The following is a 16,233-nucleotide window of genomic DNA, read 5'->3' on the forward strand; positions in this document are numbered from 1 at the left end:
TAAGATTAAAAAAAATAAGAATGACAGACAGCTGTATTTTATCTGTACTAATGACTAGGTAGGAAAAAAAAGGTTTACCTTGAAGTGAGAAAAACTAAAACAAAAGACAAACTTCCTTAAATGGAAAGCTGTTCAGAAGAGACACACTTAGATGGGTTAAAGATAGTTTCATTGAGGGCATCTTATTTTCAGGAAGAAGGAAAAAGAGTGAATTATGAGTCTTTTTTCTGGGTCTGCATACTCATGATACTATATCAAGGTTTGAGTTTTCTATAGGTACCCAGAATTTGTTGCCATAGTGTGATAGAAGCTAGTAAACATTAACGAAAGAGAAATGAGGAACTATTCTTATACAACGTTTTTATTGGCTTTTGTTAAAAGTCTTCCTGTTGCAAAGTGCCCACCTCTTACCTAGTATGAAAATCCATTTGAGTAGGTTTGCCCACTGTAACCTACTTCAAAGACCAGTGAGCACATATAGAGTCAAACAAAAAAACAAACACAAAAACAATGAGAAACAAAATTTATACAGTATGTTGTCTGTGGTATGTTAAAGTAAAGACGGATACATTTATATTCATCATAACAAATGTTAAGGCCAAAAAAGCTACTGCTTGTAAAGAATTATTATAATTTGTATAGTAATGCTATTTCCTATTAAAAGAATTATAATATGTGTCAGGGAGTCCACAAGTAGGCTTCTTCCTGGAAATAAAAACCAAACTTATCAATTTGCTTCAGTGTATTAGGTAAGAAAAAAATGACGGGTGTCTAACTGAAGCGTGCATTTTGTTGATTCTGATTTTGTGTAAAGTTGACCATATAGGAATTTTCCATTTGGATTAAAATTCTGAATCCAAAATTAAGAACCAGTTTAGAAGCATAATTATTTTCAACAAATTCTAAATTACCCTTAGAATTGAAGGCCATGGGAAGAATACATAACCTGAATTCTGATTTAGTCCTTAAGATCCGGTTACCAGCTGCTCTCGGTCATCTTCGTTCCTTAGGAAAGACTAGACTTTTCTATTTAGCAACCAATCCAGGAACTAGATTTCAGCACACTAACCACATCTTCCTTCTCTGTATCATACTGGTACATTTTGGGTCCTGAAAAGAAGTAAATGTAGCCTAAAAGAGACAAAGTTGAAATTATGGTTACTGAAAATGACTCGCAAATTTATAAATGGGATTGTCTTGTAGTTGTAACTTTCTTGAGGTAGCACCAAAGGGGGACTGAGAACGTGTCAGGTGGCAGTTAGCTAATCCTCTGCACAGCTCTCTCTGAGCCCTAGAACTTGACACCCCTAACATGTCGATCATCTCTCATCTCTCTGCTCATGCCAGAGGTGCTTTTTGCTTCTACTCAGGCTGTTCCCCTCCAGGAAATCCAGCCTCTGCTGTTTTCTTTCCCTAGTCAAACCTCTAAACATTCTTTAAAACCCAGCTGAAGTCCCACCATGAAATCTACAGCACCTGATGCCTGTTTTGATCTTTTCTTCCTCAGATCACCTCTTGCAATTATTGTGAAGACTACCACACAATTCAATACTAAATTATAGATTGTCTTGTTTTCTAGTAATTTCATCTGTGTTGGATGGAGGGTCATTTCCCAAAGAGAATAACCATTCCACAAGTGCAGAGACCATATCAAACTGTCTTTGCGTTTCTGAACAGTGTCCAGCTCTGTGCTATGTACTCAAGAAGAATGTTTTGACCGATTCAAAAGATCCAATTAAACTTATTCAACCCAGTTCAATTCAATTCATCTTTCCCAGCTATGTGTTGAATTTCAGGAGTTGGGTGATGGTGTGGGGAAAGGCACTGGGAAGGTTGAGAGTATGTGCATTTTAAAGATGAAAAAGGTAATTTTGACTGGACGGCCTTTATGATGTAGCTGACTAATGCGCTGAAGCTATACTTTTAAAACTTTCCATTTGTAAAGAAAGAACCATAATGACAGACTTTTTATACCCTTTCTGGTGGTTAATCTTGTTAGCTAAATTTATAAGGGACTCAGGGACAAAAAAATAAGAACCAAGGACTCCCATTTGAAAATCCATCTTCTTCTATGTTAAAGCAGAGACCAGATTTCTTGTTACAATTTCTACAAAGAAACTTTTTGGTGGAAACACTTACCATTTAACTCCACAGCAGCATCTATTTGGCCATTAACTCCTGAAAATTCTTCTTCAGTATTCTTTGGATAGTCTTTTTCCATTTTCCTTTTTCGTTCATCATAGCTGGAAGAAATATTATTTCATAAATATATAAACAAGAAGTATTTATTGATTGTAGAGGACACTGTGCTAGTCAGGCATATTTAGCCAGGGCTGATTTATGATTTACTTTAGATCTCTCTCTGTCTCTCTGTCTCTGTCTCTTTCAAACACACACACACACACATACACATATTCTGCCATTTCTCTCCCAGTTTCCAGAGATTCTGGGAACACTAGTTTGGGAGTCATTTGTTCTAAACATTCTCTTTAAAAAATTGCCAGATATATTGTTTAGAAGTAGTTATATTGTTTAGAATTATAGGATCATATTTCTATAATTAAAAAAAATACTGCCTTTCAATGGGAACTCTACATATATTTTTAGTGCTTTATTTACTGTTGCAATTTCTGTCTCTCTTATGTTCTGTATGTATGAATTTCTTGGCTTACCAAACAGTTGAAAGCCCTTCACAGAGGCTTTCATTAATGAGCTTCTTGCTGTGTACCCACAGAGGAGGGATTGAACAAATAATGCACAGTGAATGAATAAATAAATGTGTGAATGCTCAGTAGATAAAGACAAGAAATGAGAAAATCTGGAATAATGGAGACTTTGCCTTTTAAATTGTTTTAATTGAATTAAATTGTTTTGTTTCCTAGAAAGATTATACAACTGACCAAAGAGTAGATTAGGTTTTTTTTTTTTCTGAATCCACAACTACCATGCAATGATAACTCTGCAGATTGGTTAATACATCTCTTTGTGATCTAAATTACCCCTTGTAGAAAAGACTGTGACTTGTATGAATCAGTATGACTTGTATGAGTTCAGCATGTAGGCAGGGCAGACTCTTTTCCCTTCAAGAAGATTTCATTTAAAGTGTGAGAAAGTCCCTTCTTCATTAGCATAGAGCCCCCAATGCGGACATTCCCAAGGTGGACACGCCACTCCTTTCCCACCCAAAGGTCAATTTCTCCTGTGACTGGGCCACTGAGAGTTTCCTGCAGCAGCAGATCACATCCACTTTCTCCTGAAATGTGCCTTTCATGTGACTATGACTGCACAGGCCAGGGGACAGATCTTTCTTGATACTGAGCAGATCAAACGTTGGGAAAGAAGTATTCAGGCTGAAACTGACTAGTGGGCTGAGGTGCTTTATGGGGTGTTGAGGATAGGAGTGGAAGCTAAATCCTAGAAGTATCAATAGGAGTCCAAACTCCCTTTCCAGGAGAGCTATTAGAATCTTCCAAGTAGGCCAAGGGGAAAACCAAGCTATTTGAGTTACTGTAAGCACAAATAAACATGGAAGACATTTACCATATTTTGTTGTCATCAGAAGTGCCAATAAAGAGTGGGGACAGGACACCTGTATGATATTAGAAGGAGTGGTTGCAAGGTATCTGGACTGTAATGAGGGAAAGACTGGAGAGAAAGAACAGACAGGCATATTGCCTCTCCCATGGCTTGGACTTTTTTGTTCACTTTGTTCCAGTGTCTGAAATCTAGAGTCAGACACTGAAAGTATAGGTTGTTTACATATTAATCTTTGTTCACTAGGTTTTCTTCTCTCAATTCCCTGAGGCAGCTGTACTGGGAAAATGGATGCTTTGAGTGAAGGGAGTGAGGAAGATAATTCTAAAGCTTAAAATATTTGGGGAGAGGGATGCAAAAGGAAGAACAAAGAAGTGACCAGGAGACATTTGGTGTCTGTAGATATAGAGGGAAATGTGGTGGGGGGATGTCAGAGAACATGACATTTTGAATTCTTTGCTTAATGTTGACTCCTAAGCTCAGGGAAAATGGTGAAATGCCTTTCATGTCTTTATCCTCTTTTGTCTGCTCTGAATAGAGGATTAGAAGCTGAGCTATTATAATTAGAGCTATGCCTTACCTTTGTGTTCATTAAACATTTATGAGTGATTTTGAGAACCTAATCACAATTTATATTGTTTTATGGCAAAATGTGTTCTCAGTTCCAAACAAGTGACTGACTAAAGAATATCTATAGGGAAACCTATTACAAGTTGGGATCTGCTTGTATTATATTTAAATTGGATTGAGAAATCTGGAAAGTATGAAAGGAGAGAGTAAAGATCTTTTCTGAGACTAGAAAAACCGTTTAAATAATACAGGAATAAGTTTTAAAGAGAAAATGATGACTATTAATCCAATAGAAAGATCTGAAAAAGAAATCTTTCTCTTTTTATCTGTCTGCTTAGTTTGCTAAGGTGGGTGATGGTGACATCTAAAATCTTATATATATATGTTCAGAGGATAATGGAGGTAATAATATTATATGTAAATAAAATTTCAGAAGAAATTTTAGAGATGCAATGTTTGGCTGAGAATTTTAATTTTCAATTGCATTTATAAAAACGTAGGCAAAAATTTTGGCAAAACTGTGAAATCATTTTTTCTTTCCTCCATCCCTTCTACCACTTGTGTATTTAATAGTCCCTCTCCCTTTCTGCCAACCCCCTCTCTGCCTTCTTGCCTCTTATCCTATAACAGCTTTCCAAAGAGTATTACTCTCAATAAAATCTATCTCAAAGTATCAGTCTGACACATAAGTCACCATTTTAAGATTAGCTGATAACATGTATATTTCATTTGGACCTTTTACGTAGACACTGTGTAGATGGGCCTACATAATTAACATAGGGTTACCTACTTTTCATTTTACCAAGTAAGAACATTACCATCAACCCTCAAAATAAAAATTACCACCTATTTTCATTATCATTTCACAAAGAAAAGAAACTTTAATACTAAAAAAGGCAGAAAGGACATAATCTCAGAATAAAAGATGGTTTCTGCCAATAATACTGACCCAGATCACACCCCCCAGTGTTTATTATATTGTGCTATTTTTATTTTTCTGTGGACTGCTGAAAACTTTGTGATGATCTAGCCCTTGGTTTTTGGACAGATATTTGAGGATTTCTGTTATAGAGCAAAGAGTGTATAGTCAGATGATTCTGGGTTTGAGTTCTGACTCTGTTACCTGCTGGCTTTGTGATCAGGAGAAAGTGCTCTGAGCTCTGAGCCCTGGTTTCCTTATCTGCAATACAGTAGTCATGAGGATGAGAGAAATCACACACACACACACACACACACACACACACACACACACACACGTGCCTGGTACATGTCAACGTGAAGGTCTGGCCCAAGCTATAAGACTTTGTAGTTTATTTTGGTCCCAAGAACCAATAACTGACTGGCTAGTATGACGTTTAGTGAATGTTGCCATTTGGTCTGGGATCCTAAGTCACCAAAGAGTTTAGTCTTTACCTAATTTTTAAAACACACTTCATTAGGATAACATGCAATAGTAGGCAAGGTTGAGAAGAGGAGAAAGGAGGGCTAGAGAATGTTGGAGGTAGTCCAGAAACCTCAGCAGGAAAGGGGTTAGGAGGTCTACTAGTATGTTGAGGATTTGGCTGCGGGTAAAAGAAAATAAAATTATATGACAGGATGAGAATTATGGGCATGGGTATTTTAATTGACAGTAAATAAATAAATCAATGGTGAAGAGAATAAAAGGTGACTATGTATGGTAGATGGGACGGATCTCTGGATTTGGATTCAGAGGGCATAAAATATAGCCTCAGATGGACTATTTTTAGCTGTGTGACCTTGATCTAATCACTTAATCTCTTAGATGCAATGTTTTCAACTATGAAATCGAGGTAGCAGTACCTACTTCTCAAGATTGTTGAGAAGGCAGGTGGGAAAATGAGAGAATATGAGAAAATACTCAGTGTGATTCCTAACACATAATAAACCATCAATATTTGAATACTAAGAAAATATTTATTGTAAATATACTAGATACCTGCTAAAATCATTGCATACGTCTTCTCATTACTGAGGTCTTGTTTGTGAAACCTAAATACCAACTAAAAATGATTGACCAGTAACTATGTTTATTTCCTTTAAGGGTATTTGTTTCATCATTTAATATTGATCAATAGGTATAGATATTAACTAAATCATTACTGACAGTGACACTTTACTAGCGATATTGCCATAGATATCTGATGTGGTTTTTCATATATATTACCTTACTCTCTACCTTTGTAATCTAAGAATTTGGGGACTATATTGGTAAAGTACTTGCATATTGTTTAATTGTATGCTCAGACCTCAGATTTGTTAGGAATTTCTGGTGTTTTCATTGTGATGATTTCTAACTTATGTCAATGGCAAAACTTAACTCCATTCTGCCCTCTTTGAAGTACTCAATAGGGAGTTCAGTCTGCTAAAAGATGCTTAAAGAAAATGTGAGAAAGGATGACAAAAAGAGGAATTTATTGATAAGTATTTATGGTATATGTTTCAGGAAGTTTCTTCAAGGAGACCTTTTTAGTGAAATCTAGTGGAATTTCTAGTGGAATCCCCTTTGAAGTTAATAATCCACTTCTAGCCAGGAATCACATGGCTTTCATGGAGGAAGGGACCTTTGTGATCTCACTAGAGAGGGCAGGAGGGAGAGTGGTCAGGAATGAAGAGAAGGGAGAAGAGTAAGAAGCTGCAATGTACCATCCTACATAAGGGTCAGGAACCAGGTCCCCATGAGGAAAGTGACTGTGAGAAAATTCTGGAACAAAGAATTAATAACAATGTTGAAAAGTATTGATGGTCTCAATTACTATCTTATTGTATGATGAAATGCAAATTTATATCTCCAGCCTGAATTCTCTGAATTCAAGACCTGTATTTCCAACTGCCTTCCAGACATTTCCATTCTTCAGTCTCACTAGCATTTCAAACTACATATGTACAAACTGGAATTCTTGTTTATTCCTTTAATTTTGCTTTACTTCTTAATTTTATTCTTTCCCTATTGAATGGCCTTAGCTTCCTTGTAAAAAATCAACCGAGCATAGATATATGGGTTTATTTCTGGACTGTCAATTTTATTCCATTTACCTATATGCTTATTCTCATGTTAGTATCACATTCTCATGATTACTTTTGCTTTCTAGTAAGTTTTGAGATTGAGAAGTCTGAGCTCTCCAACTTTGTTCTTCTTTTTCAAAATATTTTGGCTATTCTGGGTCTTATGAGTTTCCATATAGATTTTAAGATCAGCTTGTCAGTTTCCCTGAAGAAACTGGTGATATTCTGATAGGGATTGTGTTGAGTCTGCAGATCAATTTGGGGAGAAACTGCCATCTTAAAAACATGAAGCCTGACCCATGAACATAAGATATCTTTCCACTTAGATCTTGTTTAGTTTCTTTCAACAATGTTTTGTAGTTTTCAGATTACAAGTTTTCTACTTGTTCTGTTAAAATTTATTTCTTAGTATGTTTTTCTTCTTGATGCTATTGTAAGAGGAATTGTTTTCTTAATTTCATTTTTGCATTGTTCATTGAAGTGTATAGAAATACAATAGATTTTTTTCATATTGAACACATACTCTGCAAACTTGATGAACTCATTTATTAGTTATAACAGCTTTTTTTTTTGAGGATTCTTTAGGCTTTTCTATGTAAAAGATTATATGACATACAAAATAAAGATAATTTTACTTTCTTTCCAATCTTTTCTATCATTAAATTTTTATATTATTCATTCTTGCTTAATTGCCCCTCTAGAACCTCCAGTAAAATGTTGAATAGAAGTGGTGAGAATGGAAATTTTTGTCTTGTTCCTGATATTAGGGGGAAAGCATCCAATCATTCACCACTGAGTATGATATCAGCTGTGGGTTTTCATAGATGCCTTCTATCAGATTGAAAAATTTCCTTCTATTCCTAGTTTGCTGAATGTTTTTATCATGCAATGGTGTTTGATTTTGTCAAATGCTTTTTCTACATCTATTGAGATGATCATATGGTTTTTAATTTTTTTATTCTATTGGTATGGTGTATTATATTACTTGATTTTCAGATGTTAAACCAACCTTGCATTCCTGGGAAAAAAATTCCCCCTTGGTCATGGTGTGTAATTCTTTTTATATGTTTCTGGATTTGGTTTGCTAGTATTTTTGGAAGATTTTTGCATCCACATTCACAATATATTAGTGTGAAGTTTCATTTTCTTGTGATGCCTTTGTCTGGTTTCCATATAAGGGCAATGCTGGCCTCATACAATAAATTGGGAAGTATTCCTTCCTCTTCTATTTTTTGGAGGAGTTTGTGAAAAATTGGCAATAATTCTTTAAATGTTTTGGTAGAATTCACCAGTGAAACATGTAGGCCTAGGTTTTTCTTTGTGGATAATTTTTAAAATTATGAATTAAATATCTTCACTGGTTATAGGTGTATTCAGGCTGTTTATTTCTTCTTGACTCAGTTTCATCTGTATCTTTCTAGGAATTTGTCTGTTTCATCCAAATTTTCTAATTTATTGACACATAATTGTTCATTCCTTTATAACCCATTTTGTTTCTGTAAGGTTTGTAGTAATGTTCCCTCTTTCATTTCTGATTTTAGTAATTTTGGTCTCTTTTTTACTAGGTCAATTTAGTGAGCAGTTTGTCAATTTTCTTGACCTTTTCAAAGAACCAAATTTAGTTCTGTTGATTTTCTCAAATTGTTTATATATTCTCTACTTCATTTTCACTGTAATCTTTATTATTTCCTTTTTTCCTGCTTATTTTAGGATTAATTTGCTCTTTTTTTTTTTTTTTTTTTAAATTATTAGCACCTTTAATTATTATTTATTTATTTTGGGGGGGGTGCTGTGTTGGGTCTTCGTTTCTGTGTGAGGGCTTCCTCTAGTTGCAGCGAGCGGGGGCCACTCTTCATCGCTGTGCGCGGGCCTCTCACTATCGCGGCCTCTCTTGCTGCGGAGCACAGGCTCCAGACGCGCAGGCTCAGTAGTTGTGGCTCACGGGCCCACTTGCTCCGTGGCATGTGGGATCTTCCCAGACCAGGGCTCGAACCCGTGTCCCCTGCATTAGCAGGCAGATTCTCAACCACTGCGCCACCAGGGAAGCCCAATTTGCTCTTTTTTCCAGTGTCTTAAGTGGAAAGTTAGGTTATTGATTTGAGTTTTTTCTTCTTTTTTAATATGGGTATTTACAGCTAGAAATTTCCCTTTGAGCACTGCTTTAACTTCGTCAATAAGTTCTCATATGTTGTGTTTTAATTTTCATTCATCTTTAAGTATTTTCTAATTTCTCTTGTGATTTCTTCTTGTCCCATTTGTTGTTGAAGAGCATGAAGTATAATTTCCACTTATTTGTAAATTTTCCAGTTTTCCTTCTGGTATTGATTTCTAGCTTTATTCCAATGTGGTCAGAGAAGATATTTTGTATGATTTTAATGGTTTTAAATTTACTGAGGCTTGTGTTTTGATCTAACATATCATCTGTACTGGACAATGTTCTACATTCACCTGAGAAGTATGTGTAGTCTTCTTTTGTTGAGTGAAGTGTTCCATAGATATCTGTTAGGTCTAGTTGGCTGATAGTGCTGTTCATGTCTTCCTTTCCTAATTGATCTTGTTGTCCAGTCGTTCTGTCCATTATTGAAAGTGAAGTATTGAAGTCTCCAACTATGATTATTTCAGTTGTGGTTTTCTCCCTTCATTTTTGTCAGTTTTTTTCTTTATCCATTTTGGGGCCCTGCTGTTAGGTTGTCTTATATTCCTGGTAGAGTAATGCTTCTATCACTATAAATGATCTCTCTCTATTCCTAGTAATACTTTTTATTTTAAAAGTATTATTTTAATACGTTTTGTTGCCTGGTATTAGCATAGCCACCTTGGCTTTCCTATGGTCATTGTTTGCATGATGTATATTTTTTCCATCCTTTTACTTTCAGTCTATTTGTATGTTTGAGTACACAGTGACATCTTGTTTTTTTATCCAGTCTGACAACCTTTGCAATTTGATTAGATTGTTTAATCTATTCACATTTAATATTATTGATATAATTAGATTTAAATCTGCCATTTTGCTTTTATTTTCTACAGGTCTTATATCTTTTTTAGTTCCTTTTCTCCTCCTTAATGCTTTCTTTTGCTTTAGTGAAGAATTTCCAGTGTACCATTTAAATTTCTTTCATGATTTTTTTACTCTATTTAATAAAGTTATTTCCCTAGTGGTTGCTATAGAGCATACCATATATATATTTTAACTTAACATAAGCTGCTTCAAAGTTTATATATAAATGTATATTATCTTTCTATATGTTATAGGCCCAACCATACAACTATATATATATATATATATATATATATATATATATACACACACACACACACACACAGCTTTATACAGTTAATTTTAATTAATTTAAAAATCAGTTAAGAGAACAAATACACATTTATACTATCTTTTATAATTACATAATTACATTTACTGGTACTCTGTTTTTTTTTTTTTTTTTTTTAAAGGAATATTTTTCCCTCTTATCCTGTTTTTTTTTTTTTTTTAATTTATTTATTTTATTTATTTATTTATTTATTTTTGGCTGTGCTGGGTCTTCGGTTCGTGCGAGGGCTTTCTCTAGTTGCGGCAAGTGGGGGCCACTCTTCATCGCGGTGCGGGGACCGCTCTTCATCGCGGTGCGCGGGCCTTTCACCATCGCGGCCCCTCCCGCTGCGGGGCACAGGCTCCAGACGCGCAGGCTCAGCAGCTGTGGCTCACGGGCCCAGCCGCTCCGTGGCATGTGGGATCTTCCCAGACCAGGGCTCGAACCCGTGTCTCCTGCATTAGCAGGCAGATTCTCAACCACTGCGCCACCAGGGAAGCCCCCTGGTACTCTGTTTTTTTTATGTGGATTCAAAATTTCAAATAACTGTCTGGGGTTACTTGCTGAAGCCTGAAGAATTTTCTTTAGTACTTCTTGTAAGGAAGATGCTAACAACAAATTCTCTGTTTTTGTTTATCTGGGAATGTCTTTATTTTGCCTTCATTTTTGAAAGATAGCTTTGTATAATATAGGATTCTTGGTTGAGAGTTTTTTCTTTAAGCACTCTGAAGATGTTTCCCACTACTTTCTGGCCTAACTGGTTTGGCTGACTTCCAGTCTTGTCCCCCTCTAATCCAGTCACACTGCTGCCAGAGTGATATTTTAATAACACAAATCTTAATGGGTTACTTCCTTGTTTAAAACATTTAAAGATATCCCTCTTTTCTATAAATTAACACTGATCTCCCTAGAAAGGCATAGGCCCTCCATGATCTCCGTCCTTGGGCCAAATTTCTCATTCTAGCCCACGTTCTAATCTTACTGAACTGCTTGAGGTTTTCCTCCTATACACAGGCTTTTTTATGCATCAGTGCTTTTGTTTCAACTGCTCTCTCTGCCTGGAAGCACCCTGCCCCTCCTGTTTGGGAAACTCCTACTCAACTCTCAAGATGAAGCTCAGTCACTGCTTCCTCTAAGAACTCTTGACAATTTTCTAGAATTGGCCATTTCCTCTTTGTTTGCCCCACTGATCCCTGTGCAGTCTTTTACGAGGCCACTTGTGGCACCTGGATTGCTCTTAATTACTTATCTATATATTTACCCTCAACTGTAAGACTTGTTGAGGGCATTAATAACACCCAATATGAACTGAGTACTTACTATAGGACAGGCATTTCACATTTTTCTCATTCATTTCCACAACTCAATGAAGTAGATATTATTTCTGCCTCCATTTTGAAGATGATTAAACTAAAACAGAAAAGTAATCCAGGTTGCCAGATGACTGCTGTTAGAGTTGACATTAACACTCTCTTACTCTTGTCTACACTCTTATAAACAGCAAACTTTGTGCCTTCTCATGTGTCAAGGTCCCAGTACAGATCCTGACATGTAATCATGCCCAATATATGTATGTTGAATGTGGTAGTTTGGCAATACATTAAAAAAAATAAGATTAAAAAACCAAGATTTTGAACTCCACCCATCTTTTAAATTTTTATTACTTATTATTTATTTCTCTATGGTGACTAACTATAAAATCCTTAAATAAACAGATCCAGTTGCAGTATTCTTGGGGTATCTAGGAAGGAAAGAATTTAGAAGACTGTATCCTATTTTGCATCAATCATGCCTCCATATATATAGAAAGAGTGATTTAGGAGTGGAAAAGGGCTGGAACCTGTAGATTGGTAAGTCACTTTACACAAAATTTAGAAAACACTGACCATGTCAAAGAATGATGGAATTGATAGCACCTCCCCGTCCTCCCCCCCACCCCCACCCCAGTTCTCAGAAACTCCGTGGTGTAATCACTGCTCTGGTATTAGTAGGCAAGGGAGAACATCTATAGGGAGAAATTAACCATAGGTAGTGGAAGTAATGTAAAGAAAAAAACTGGCTGGATCATTGAGGCCTTCTAGGAAAAGAAAAGGAAGGAATGAAAGCAAACAAATGTGTGGGGAAGTAGCCCTTGTTAGTAAAGTTTAACCAGTATGTCATTTGGTAATGTAGCATGTGACGGCATCAGCATGGCAGAACCCCCTTTTGGATTTCACTTTGTAGTTCTGTGGGCTGCTCCTCTGTAAGTTACTATCAATAGTACACTGACATGTGGGTTCTTACTCTTACAGCCTGAATCAACCTGGCCCCAAGCCAACACTCAAACCTCAGTGGAGGAATTCTTCAGCAGTTTTCTCATGCCATTTCATTCACTAAAACAGGTCCCCAGCCCTAGGGGTTCATGGAGAATTTCCCTGACAACCTGCATATCCAGAGACTTTTCTTCCCTTGGCACATTATTTGTGTCACAGACTTAACTAGCATGAGGACCAAAGAAGAACCTGAGGAATGACTAAGGAAAATAAATCCTAACACAATGTCAATGGGTGTCAATAGTAAAATTATTGGTCTGTAACTTGAGGCTTCTGTATTTTTTGAGTGTGTCCATGTGCTTTACCTATAGAATTCCATTGCCTCCTTTGCTTTTTCCTTCCAGCCCTCTTTCTTCCTATTTAGAATAGGATGTAATGGCTGAGGCGCCATTGGCCACCTTGAATCCTGTGGCAACCATGAGAGTGGAAGCTACCTGTTAATACTAGAGCAAAATGTCAGAAGGAACTTGTGTCCCTAATGGCCATGGACCCACCTTACCAGCTCTAAATCTGATAAACTTCAGACATTTTACATATATGAGAAAAAAAGACCCTTATGTGTTTAAGCCACAGTTATTACTGGGTCTCTCTTACTAGCAGCTGAACATAATTTCTAACCAATATAGGGCTTTACAAGACAATAAGATGTCATACTCATGTGTGAAATGTGTGGAATTCAGGGGGATTTATTAATAAAGATGATATGTTAGCTTTTCCTGAACTTTTGAGGTTATTTGAAAATAACCTTTTCAAGGTTATTTGTCTTATTCCTTAGTATGTAAACCGGTGTCTATGTTGGAGAGTATAAAGTAGAAGACTCCAATTGCTGAAATGACTGTCTCTGCCTTGCCAAAAGCAGAGATTTCAGTGCAATTTCAGGGCCCTTCAGTATTTAAAAAGGAAATCCCCTATGACCAGCTCTTTGACTAGATTGCTGTTTATAGGAATACGGAAGTTTAAGCAATCATTTGTTAATTATCACAACTTTTAAAGCAATTATTTGCTAATTACCATATAAGTTCCTACTATTACTGAACAGTCACTCTTTTTGAGCACCTACTATATGCCAGGCACTGTGCTAGGTATCTACATGCATTATATCACTTAATACTCTCAATAACCTGGGGAGGTTAATATCAAAAGTGCCTACTGCAGTTTCTTTTCCTTTCCAGCAAAAGGAGCTCTTTAATATTTGCATTAGTGCCCTAGGCCAACTTTTTAATGGATCTGTTTTATCTAGATTACTAAAGACTTTTCCTTAATAGACACTCACAGAGGTTCAGCTGGAAAGGTTCAAAATTATTTCCTCAGGGGGATAAGACATCGTTAAAATCAGGGACCCTCCCCTCCCCATCCCTAAATTTATGGAGAATTAAAAACCTCTCACCAGGCCCCTTGTGTTAGCTGTTAAGCCTCAGTCCTGCCTGGTTGGAGGTCCATGCTTTACTGCGGGAGCTGGTGGGTGGTAGATTAGTCCAAAGACCAGGCAATGAATAGAGAATAGAAATAATAAGAGAGTGGATAATCACCCCAAGGAGAATCGGGCTATGAACAGGCTTGGAAAAATAACCGAATAATCATAACTCATACTCTCACACACCTGCTCATACACGTATCTCTGGATGCCATTCTCTGAAAACCTAAAATGGGAGTTGGATTTCTCAATATCTATCTTCCTGCATGTCAACACGATGATTACAGCCACCTTACCTTAAAGAAAGACTTTGGAGAATATGCCCAGCAGATATTAGGGACTTAATAAGGGAATAACTATTACTATTTCATAAAGGAAGTTCTGAAAGAAAATTAGCTGGCTTAGTGGTTTAAACATTGGACTGGAAATGACAACTCATGACAGCACGTGATACTTTGAGCAATGCTACCAGGGCTCTCAGTGGCCCAGAAAAGTCAGCAGGGTCCACATTTTGACATTCATTTTTATGAAATAAATTTTTCTTTTCATGAAGTATATCTGTGTTTCAGTTATATTACTTTCTCAGCTCTAAATTGAGGAAGATGACAAATATTTATTTATAAATTTATTTTATGCCACAGAAATGGTTATTAAAAATAGATAATAGAAAATAGAATGAAAACCCTTGGACCAAAGTTGGGTCCTCTGCCAACCAGACCCTAACAGGGACCTAAAGCATTTAGCACAGTCACCTGTTTAGAGTCTGTTTTGGTTTCTTTCTTATAGTTCAGAAAAACAAGCAATGCTAAAGTGAGAACTGTGAATAAAGAAGGTGCAGAGGCAGCGCTTGACAAAGAGTTGCACTCAGTTCTCTAACATGAGTCAATTAAAGTGGTAAGATGAGGCAGGAGAGATGGGGTGTGACCCTGTGTGGAGTGATTGGATCTGCTTACAATAACCTCCTGCAAGACGGGCATGGAAATGATCTGTAATCCTCCTTGGATAAGAAGAATCTTCATGTTCTGGGTTAAAGGACTTAGCAATAAGGCCTTTGCCTTTCAGCAAAAATTTCCTTCAAAGAGCCCCATAGTCATGACCACATTCATTTTGCACAAAATCACAGACTATGCTGGAATGCATAGATACTCAAGAGGGAATCAGTTCTTCTTTCAGGCATTCCCAGTGGGTAATTATATACTGGGAGTGCTATATCCACTCTTTTAGGCCACTGGGGGTCCAGTTAATGAGTGATTTGAAAGCTTTGGATGATTCATGTGCTAAAGATGAAACAATGGGATTATTGAATGAAAGTTTCACTTATTTGGATGGTTCAGTATCTTGAAGACAGTATCAACCATCAGTAAATGACACCCCAGTGGCTGAGAAGAGTCAATGGGCCTATAGCAAACTTGCCTGTATTCTTTTCTGCAAAAGAATTTTTCCTTCTCACTGGACTTCTCATTGTCTCATCTGGACAATCAAAAGGAGAAAAGCCATACCTGTAGTATTCATCTCCCACAAAGAAAAGGGTCTTCTGTGCATCCTTGAGATAGACGGCAGCATCTATTCGCTGCACGTATCTTGGGAACCCAAAGTCATAAATAGTCTGAGGAGTATCTTGCATTTGGAATCCTCTTGTTATCCAGTAGTGGGGTCCTGGAAACAGAAATTAAAATTTACAAAAACTCTGTACCATTTAGTGATGCTCTTCACTCATGAGGATTTCTATGCAGGATCACAAATAGGGCTAGTTTATCGGATATTTACCATGGTTAAAACCTAGTAGGAGATAAAAGCCTCTATGCAATTCAGTAAAAGACTTAAAACTTGCTCTGGAGGCAAAATCCCTAGTGATGCCTTAAGAAAGCAATAATATTGATACAATTATGTTTTAAATTTAACACATTCAATTTTTTCAAGATGCCTTTTGTCTATATAATCTCATTTCAGTCTCAAATATGTATGAGAGACAAGGGGCAAGCAACTCACAAAAGCTGATTCTTGCTTAAATTGGCACTAACCTTCTACCCTGAGCCCTCAGCATCAAGAAAATACAAGCTAAAACTGATAG

The 16,233-nt window shown here is 36.6% G+C and overlaps 1 protein-coding gene across 1 annotated transcript in view; it reads right to left on the minus strand.

The window, feature by feature from the left end:
* Positions 1-1,030: 1,030 nt before the first annotated feature.
* MMP20 (matrix metallopeptidase 20) overlaps positions 1,031-16,233 on the minus strand; it is a 49,456-nt gene continuing 34,253 nt past the window's right edge. Inside the window, 3 exon segments of the mRNA XM_007191222.2 lie at positions 1,031-1,131; positions 2,140-2,243; positions 15,662-15,818. Coding sequence (XP_007191284.2) covers positions 1,031-1,131; positions 2,140-2,243; positions 15,662-15,818 — 362 coding nt within the window.

The sequence above is a fragment of the Balaenoptera acutorostrata genome, chromosome 9 (genome assembly GCF_949987535.1).
Source record: "Balaenoptera acutorostrata chromosome 9, mBalAcu1.1, whole genome shotgun sequence".
Lineage (NCBI taxonomy): Eukaryota > Metazoa > Chordata > Mammalia > Artiodactyla > Balaenopteridae > Balaenoptera > Balaenoptera acutorostrata.